General features: G+C 33.5%; 2 protein-coding genes across 2 annotated transcripts in view; one reads left to right on the forward strand and one right to left on the reverse strand.

Annotated features, from left to right (window-relative positions):
- Positions 1-744, forward strand: part of LOC132547145 (coiled-coil and C2 domain-containing protein 2A-like) — a 40,289-nt gene extending 39,545 nt beyond the window's left edge. Inside the window, exon 41 of the mRNA XM_060210900.1 lies at positions 205-744. Within this exon, the coding sequence (XP_060066883.1) occupies positions 205-393 (189 nt within the window). The 3' untranslated portion in view covers positions 394-744. The remainder of the gene's footprint in view (positions 1-204) is intronic.
- A 207-nt stretch (positions 745-951) lies between these two features.
- Positions 952-8,610, reverse strand: LOC132547148 (A-kinase anchor protein 7-like). The gene is made up of 7 exons (XM_060210904.1): positions 8,309-8,610; positions 6,953-7,348; positions 6,495-6,631; positions 5,053-5,219; positions 4,622-4,741; positions 3,993-4,139; positions 952-2,128 (listed from the first exon to the last, which is right to left on the reverse strand). Exons 1-7 carry the CDS (start codon positions 8,405-8,407, stop codon positions 1,668-1,670), a joined length of 1,527 nt encoding a protein of 508 aa, XP_060066887.1. The 5' UTR covers positions 8,408-8,610; the 3' UTR covers positions 952-1,667.
- Between the last annotated feature and the right edge of the window lie 382 nt (positions 8,611-8,992).

Here is an 8,992-nt window from a genome sequence, read left to right on the forward strand (position 1 = left end):
AATGAGAAATCCTATCTAAGAAACCAATGGGGAACCTGTAACTTGGAAATCAATAGCGAACTTCTTTGTAGTGTGATGTCTATGCATTATCAGAAGTCTGCTTAATAATTCAATATGACTGTATATGTCGCAATACGTTTTCTGCCAGTCCAAGACATCTATAGATACTTCTATATGTTATTAGATACATTGTTATCATTTCAGGTGTCTGGATTCCCCATCAACATGCCATTCAAGGATCTAGAATACATCAATGAACGAGTCTATTCCACTGGTGTGCATGCTCACGAGACCAGTGATGTGGAATTTGCCCTTGCAGTCTATGTACATGCCTACCCTAACTCTGTGGCATCCGTCTGGGTGTATGTGGCATCACTGATTCGCCTTCGGTAGAAGGATCACCTGACTTGTATCAACATTCCGTCCAATTAACTGTATCCGAGAACAGAGTGTCCATCAAAATAAACAACAACAAAAATTGTCTGCATAGTGGAAACAAGGCTTCCTGTCAATCGAGGTTCTGTGTGTCCGGAGAATTTCTTGTTTAGACACCCACTAATCTCCATTGGACACTGGATTACAATAAAAGTTGAAGACACCAGAGGATTTTTACATGACTGAAGTGTTTGTAGTTCTTCAAGATGGAAGGAGACATTTTCAATAAATTGTGACACAACATCTGTGATATGTACAAATAGTTGAAACAGAAATATGCCCACAGACATAAAGGCTCATTCATGATACAAAAACGATAATTATTTTAGATACTTAGTAGCTAAATTTTAATTTATTGTCATTTATTGAAATCCTTCATTTTATGAAGTGATGTTATAGTTTATTTGTAAATCATGACCAGCCACAACATATGGTTAATGTGACTGTAAAAATTAGGAGAATAACAAAAAATAAATATTTTCAAATTATTTTTGTTATTTTTTATTTCATTCCTCAACATTTTCATTCAATAAACTAATATAATGGAAAAAGTTTATATAATATTTAGAAAAAGAAATGAAAATTTAGCACCATGACTGTAAATGTGCATTCATTAATGTGTCATATTTGTCTTTATTATCAATATCTTCTTACATGTGTCAAGTTATGCTGCAAGTATCTCTCTCATACAGAAATACTGTGAAATGATTCATTTTTGTGGGAAATTTATTTTTGCTAATTTTGTGAACTATCTTGATCCGCAAATTCATATGTCCACAAATTGATATACTTGGTTTAAGGACGTATATTGAGCAATTTTTTAGTATTTTTATGTTTGGAGGAGAGGGTACTATGAAAATTCAACTCTACAAAAATATATGATTTTACTGTATACTGCACCTCACCTCCCTTTAAAAATATATGAAAAAATATAAAGTTTTCTAACTAAACACTACACCTTAAAAAATGCCCTGAAGAGAATGATGCAAAGAATTCTTCTTAATATTTTGAAAATGTAATGATTTCATGATTTCTAACTTCAATAACCTAAACACTGCTGATGAACTACATGTGTAAATATTTTACTGACGACAAAAGACATGTCAAGTGATATGCATATTGATGACGGAGTATAGATAGATTAGATACAGCCTTATAATGTTGAAATATAAGGCAATACATCATTGTGACAATAAACACACTATACTGTTTACCTGGGGTATTATACCTCATCAAGTATCACTACTCTCTTTTTCTTCCTTGGAACTCTCAATAACACGTGTATTAACATCTGAACTGATATTTGCTTCAGACCTACAAACTTTCTCAATTTCCTCCTCAGTTGAAACTTTGACTACTTCAACTTTAGAAAATGAGTCAACTTGATTGACTTCAGGATCGTGGTTGACATTTTTCAGCAAAGTGCCATTCACTAATGTTGAACACAAGTCAGAATCTGTATCTAATTCCTCCTCACACCTGGTGCGTTTTTCATTATCAGAAAGTTTAGATAAAAGTTCTGTATCATGTCTGCTTTCCTCTGGTTTTACATACTTGGATTCATCCTCCACCACGCGAGTTGTAGCCATACATTTTTCCATGGCCGATTTTACACTCCACTGCACAATAATATCTGCTGCTGATGTTTCACTTGACTGCTTTTCTAATGTCAAATTTGAAATTTGCTGAGGACCTATTAATAAAGTCAAAATAAATTAAATACCAGACATATTAAATGAAAAATGTGTCTAACGATTAATTCTAATCAAAATCATTAAAGTAGAGATACTGTATCCTTTAACTGGTAATTTTCACAAGCCAAAATATTTTGCAATTTTCTTCTAAAATGATCAAATGATAATTAAATAATTAAGAATTTCCTAATCCGGCTGTAAAAGGACATCTCGTACACATGTCTCATTATTTCAAGAATTTTACTTTCACTATCGCCTAAATGTACCGCAAATTACCAAAATAGCATTCCCTCAAAATTAACCGGATACACTGTAGTGTAAACATACTTATTTTGGTGCAATCAAATTTTAATGCTAATTTATCTTGTTTGAACAGATTACATCAATAACTTATAGGTTATATACAAGATACAAGAAAACTTGAAGGTATCCCACATGTAAAAAAAACTCATGTCTTCACTGAGGGAATATTTACTTTCAGGTACTATACCCGACATAACTCTTCTTTTTCTGTCACTGCTGGGGAACTGAAATTCTTGTGGTAGTAAGAAGTCTGAAGCTAACCTTTATAATAAACACTGGTCACAATAATGCAGCTATAACATCAAGGTTATAGGAACTTGTATATACATGTATTAACATTACACTACAGGACTACTATGAGTAGGTGTTCACAAGGGGTATTATTTTTTTCAACAATGGAATAAAACCTACAATATGAAAATCAATGCCATTAACCATAAATGATTTCAAAGAAAAATATATACTTTCTCCATTAAAATTTGAATCATGACAAAATAACAAACATTAGTTTTGAACCATCAAAAAGACAAACTTTGGTTTTGAACCATCAAAGAAAGACAAACTTTGGTTTTGAACCATCAAAGAAAGACAAACTTTGGTTTTGAACCATCAAAGAACGACAAACTTTGGTTTTGAACCATCAAAGAACGACAAACTTTGGTTTTGAACCATCAAAGAAAGATAAACTTTGGTTTTGAACCATCAAAGAACAACAAACTTTGGTTTTGAACCATCAAAGAAAGATAAACTTTGGTTTTGAACCATCAACGAAAGACAAACTTTGGTTTTGAACCATCAAAGAACGACAAACTTTGGTTTTGAACCATCAAAGAAAGACAAACTTTGGTTTTGAACCATCAAAGAACGACAAACTTTGGTTTTGAACCATCAAAGAAAGACAAACTTTGGTTTTGAACCATCAAAGAAAGACAAACTTTGGTTTTGAACCATCAAAGAACGAAAAACTATGGTTTTGAACCATCAAAGAAAGACAAACTTTGGTTTTGAACCATCGAAAAAAAATGGTTTGGAACCATAAAAAAATGACTAAGTTTTGTTTTGAACCATGGAAAAGATTAATGCCAAAAACAATAAATGATTTCAAAGAAAATATATACTTGCTCCATTACAACTTGAACCATGACAAAATGACAAACTTTGATTTTGAATCAGCAAAGAAAGACAAACTTTGGTTTTGAACCATCGAAAATTGACAAAATTTGGTTTTGAACTATCAAAAAATGACAACCTTTGATTCTGAAACCTTAAAAAGAAGACAAATTTTGATTTTCAACAGTCAAAAGTGACAAACTTTTTGTCATTGAACCATTGGGAAAAAGAAAGACAAAATTTACATTAAACTACTAGACTAACTAAAAGGAAACATACTTTCAAGATATTAGGCTCTGTTTTGGTTCTTTCCCATATTTTTTATGCAGCAAGACAGAGAAATATGTCAGAATATGTTAATATAAGCACTGAACTATCCCACTCTCAAAATTATACCTTACATATTTGCAGTACTCAAACAATACCGGTAATTTAATATAACATTCTTACCAAAGCTTGCTTCGTGTAGTATTTTATAGTAACCAGTTGCCAGGTCCTTTTTGAACATGGAGCAGAGCTGTATTGAGGTAAGGACTTGATGGCCGAAGTGTCTGTCTATTTGGTCTTCATACAGTGAAGGGTCAATCTTTTTTATACCTTTATATCAAAAAAACTCGGATGAAGTAAGAGGGTATAAATACAACACTGTCATTTGTACAATGATGGACGCTCAGTTCCAAGACCCTGAGGTATGGCAGGGCAAGATAGGACTGAGATGAAATTAGTCTGAATAGTTCTGTTTTATTGACTTTTTTATATCGGTCTGGAGTCAGCTTATTAGATTTCAACATCCTTGACTAAAGTTAAAGTAATGTTTTGGGCTTAAATTTCAGTATAAATACAGGACCTGTATCTAAAATCTGAAATTATTAACCCTTCTGACATATTGGAAGAGACAACGAAATGTAGAATGGACCACCTGTATCTATCACCATACCTGTTGTATTCATACACATTTCACATAATTGAAAGTGGGTTAATCTTATTCGTTTTAATAGCAAGTATTACACTAACTGCTAAATATCTTTGTTGGAAATTGTTTCATCACCAGTACCACTATTTGTTGCAACATATCTCACCTTCCAATCTGAGTTTACGAAAGTTCTTTGACAACTTTGCAATCGTAATATGTGGTTTGAAATCAGACTTCTTGTCAGTATTTTTAATACCATGTTCAGCAAATGAGTCATTCACCACATCTGGAAAACAACAAAGCAATGATAAGTCTAATATAAAAGTCAAACATTTAGTGAAGAGTTTGGGTTATAAAAAAAGACTTAACAACTGGAAAAAGCTAGTGACTTCAACAATGTATAAACGATAACTTTAAAATGTTTTGATTATAAATAGCCAATCAGCTATCATTTTTCTGGAATATTTTAAGGGCTTGAAGTTGAAAATTTTAATTCTTGTCTACAAAAATTTTGTCTGTTTTCTGAGTGATTTACAAAAATATCTCAATCAAGGTCAACAAGCTTTGTTACTGTTTATCCGTATCCTACCCATTTACCAGATATGTGCTGCAAAACATTGTGCTGACTTGGATCTGATGCAGCAACTTTAGCAAACAAGACATTATTCCTAAAATTTCCTATCCCTGCCACTCCAAGCACGATCAATCGGTCCCTGTAATCTGTATGTAGTTTGGCAGCACACTCATCCAATGCAGACTTGGCTCTGAACAGAAAATCAGCAGTCAATGTTAAAGGAAAAGTTTTTGGAAGGGATTTCAAAATGGGCATTATCTTTCTGGAAATAGAAGTGTGTATTCTTTATTTACAGCAGTAGTTTAATTCAGTCTACTAAAGATCAAAACATACTATTTATATACTGTTTTGTTTAATTTGTTGACCTCTTAATATATTTGTTTACAGGCCAATAGCCCTAATAAGTTCATAAAAACAGGGTTGACAGTGGGTATTTTGTAAATGAGATCCTTTCCAGATTAAAGGGGATCCATCTGTAATATTTTTATTGGTTTATTCCTGAAAGCATACATTCCTTCTTATTTCCTATGCTTCAAAAGGCAATCTTGATGGTATGAACACACAGTTGATTAACCTTGATACATGACAGGTGCAGTATTTGATTCTAATCATTTAACTGGTAATTTTATCTGTAACTGAAGTGACATTACAGCTGTGTATTACTCATGTAATATTGTGTCTATAAATGATATCATGTTTTTAGTATTATCTGACATCATGCCACTAACATGAAGTTGTGACATTAATTATCTGACATCATGACACTAACATGAAGTTGTGACATCAATTATCTGACATCATGACACTAACATGAAGTTGTGACATCAATCATCTGACATCATGCCACTAACATGAAGATGTGACATCAATTATCTGACATCATGCCACTAACATGAAGTTGTGACATCAATTATCTGACATCATGCCACTAACATGAAGTTGTGACATCAATTATCTGACATCATGCCACTAACATGAAGTTGTGACATCAATTATCTGACATCATGCCACTAACATGAAGTTGTGACATCAATCATCTGACATCATACCACTAACATGAAGTTGTGACATCAATTATCTGACATCATGCCACTAACATGAAGTTGTGACATCAATTATCTGACATCATGCCACTAACATGAAGTTGTGACATCAATCATCTGACATCATACCACTAACATGAAGTTGTGACATCAATTATCTGACATCATGCCACTAACATGAAGTTGTGACATCAATCATCTGACATCATGCCACTAACATGAAGTTGTGACATCAATCATCTGACATCATACCACTAACATGAAGTTGTGACATTAATTATCTGACATCATGTCACTAACATGAAGTTGTGACACAATCATCTGATATCATACCACTAACATGAAGTTGTGACATTAATTATCTGACATCATGCCCTTTAATGTCTGTTTTAGACAAAGTAGGAGGATTTAAAAGTAGTTACATGTCTATACGGTCCTGAGTCGGGAGACAAACAGGCATCACTGTAATGTGGAGTTTTTGGACAGACACCATAGCGTGGATTAGTGAAGGACTCTGGGATACAATTTTTTCCTGAACATCAGCAAATTCTTTCTGGATCTATATGTACAAAAAAATCATTTCATCATGATCAAAAGATTATATTCATCTTATCATATTCAATGTTCATAACATAAAAATTTAAGACTTTTAAAAACATTTACATACCACAGCTCTAGAGAAGTATGAACTATGTAAAGCTTATAATTAATTTTAACTTATATAATGATTTTCACAATATAGATTTTGTTAAAGAATTCCATTTTACCATACCAAAAATTTGTCTATGATTTGTTTTACTTTTTGTAAACACTTTCATTTTAAGTCCTTTGAATGTTTTCCATTCTTTTTTCAAAGTTTTTTTTTCCCCTTTTTTTTTACCTCAGGATTCCTAATTTGTAAAGCGATGAAGTGATCTGGCATTTCCGAAATCTTTTTTGCATTTTTCTTTTTCTTTTTAGATTTACTCGGTCCATCCTCTAAATTCTCCTCCATGCCCTTCTTCATACAGGCCTTTGCCTTTTTTGACCCCTCCTTTTTCTTGACAGATAATTCATTGGAACTTTGACTTTCATCAAACAGAATACCAAAGCCATCTTCCAGCCAACTTTCCGGGGATCTTTCTGTATTTGATTCACTTTTATTTACATTACCCTCTGGAAAGAGTTCTTCAGACCTGGAATTTGTTTGCAACTCCATACTCTTGAGTGAAAAAAACTTTACAACTTGGCCTGAAGACTTTTCCCTTAATGACAGAACTGTGTCAAATGTGCCAACCTGAAGAAGATTAAAATCAAACTTAGCAAAAACTACATCTGTCATGCTAAGGATAGCTATAAATACACTCTTTTCCCTGCAGATGCAAAGAGTTTATGCAAATCAATTGTTTTATTTTCATTTCCAGTGACCCCAACATTTTATATATAACCTAGAATTTCCTTAGACATGTATCAATCCCTTGTACTACCCAATCTCCTTGCTTTAACTTATGAAGTCATTAATTCTCTTGAAAGGGTAGAAATGCAAAACCACTTTTGAGAATACAACTCCAGATGGTATTGGTACTTTGTTTGGACAAGTTTCGTCTATGGACCGACTGATAAGCTGATTCTATTTACCCCCATTAACTTTGTTGCGGGAGTATCATTAGCTTACGTTATTTACATTACAGGGCTAATACAATGTATATATACACTGTACATTATATTGTGCACTTTAATAGAGGCCTATATTGAGGTTTCTGACTTTATTAACAGGACGGTTATAAAATCAGGCACTAGCACTAGAGGTGAACACAAATCTAAACCAATTACAGCAACCAAAGATTATTAGTCTGACTCGTTCTACCCAATTACCATAAGGGACTAAAATTATTTGCTAGCCTCTTTGGTCTACATGGAGTCAGACTTACATGAATCTTTCAAGAGTTCCATTTACGTGAGATTTCTCTCGCCCTCTACATATATACAGGTTACAAGCATTGATCACATTTTATATGCAAACAGACCTCAAAATATCTACTTCAACCCAAAACAACCTGGCTGTCCAGGGACAAAGAACTAGCATGCCTCATTAACAATTTCAACTTTATAAATCTAAATTTTAATTAAACTTATGACCTCCAAACTTGGATGAAAGTTCTAACCCATTGCGCTACTGTACCTTTATTGTCAATGACACAAGCGCCCACCTAACGTATTTGAAATGATCTTCTTGTGTGTGTCAACATCTGCTTACCCGTTTCTTCCCGTATATTGGCCTATGTATGTAGTTGGCAGTCTGTTGCCATATTCTGTAGATGATCCTGTAGTGTTGGGAGCCTAATATCGTTAACATGAGTAATCAATTCAAAGCGACAAATGCTTGTTGCACAATATTGTAAAACAAACGAGTTGTTGCACCATCATTTTTCCATGTGTTTATGGAATTGTGTGGTGTGCACTGATCGGGATTCCGTCATGTTACAAACATGATTATATCAAAAGATGATATCTATTACTCGATTTTCATACATTTTGATATGTATGCCAACAAAAGTAAGATTTCTGAAGACGCAAATCCTTCTGCACGGGAAAGTAGAGCGTCTGACACACGGTACAATATGTTCGTTATTACTAAGCATCGCATTGACTTAGATGAAATCTATATATATGCCTCTCGTACTTTCACTTTCGTTTTTGTCTGATTTGGGAATTGTTTAACCCACTATGCACTGAAGGACGGGTATTTCAAATCCTTCTGTGTCCATGGTCTGTCGTTCGTCGTCAGTCATAGAGCAATAATTGCTATTGCTATTTCTTGAAAAGTACGGAATGGGCCTATTTCAAATCTCACAAGTAGGACTGAAAATTTCTGTCTAAAATTATAATTTAATGGCAACATTCACAATCAGGGGCGTAACAAGCCCAGCAGAAATGTGTA

Source organism: Ylistrum balloti, unplaced genomic scaffold (genome assembly GCF_031769215.1).
Source record: "Ylistrum balloti isolate Yb309-2 unplaced genomic scaffold, AGI_CSIRO_Ybal_v1 Utg369936, whole genome shotgun sequence".
Taxonomy (NCBI): Eukaryota; Metazoa; Mollusca; class Bivalvia; order Pectinida; family Pectinidae; genus Ylistrum; species Ylistrum balloti.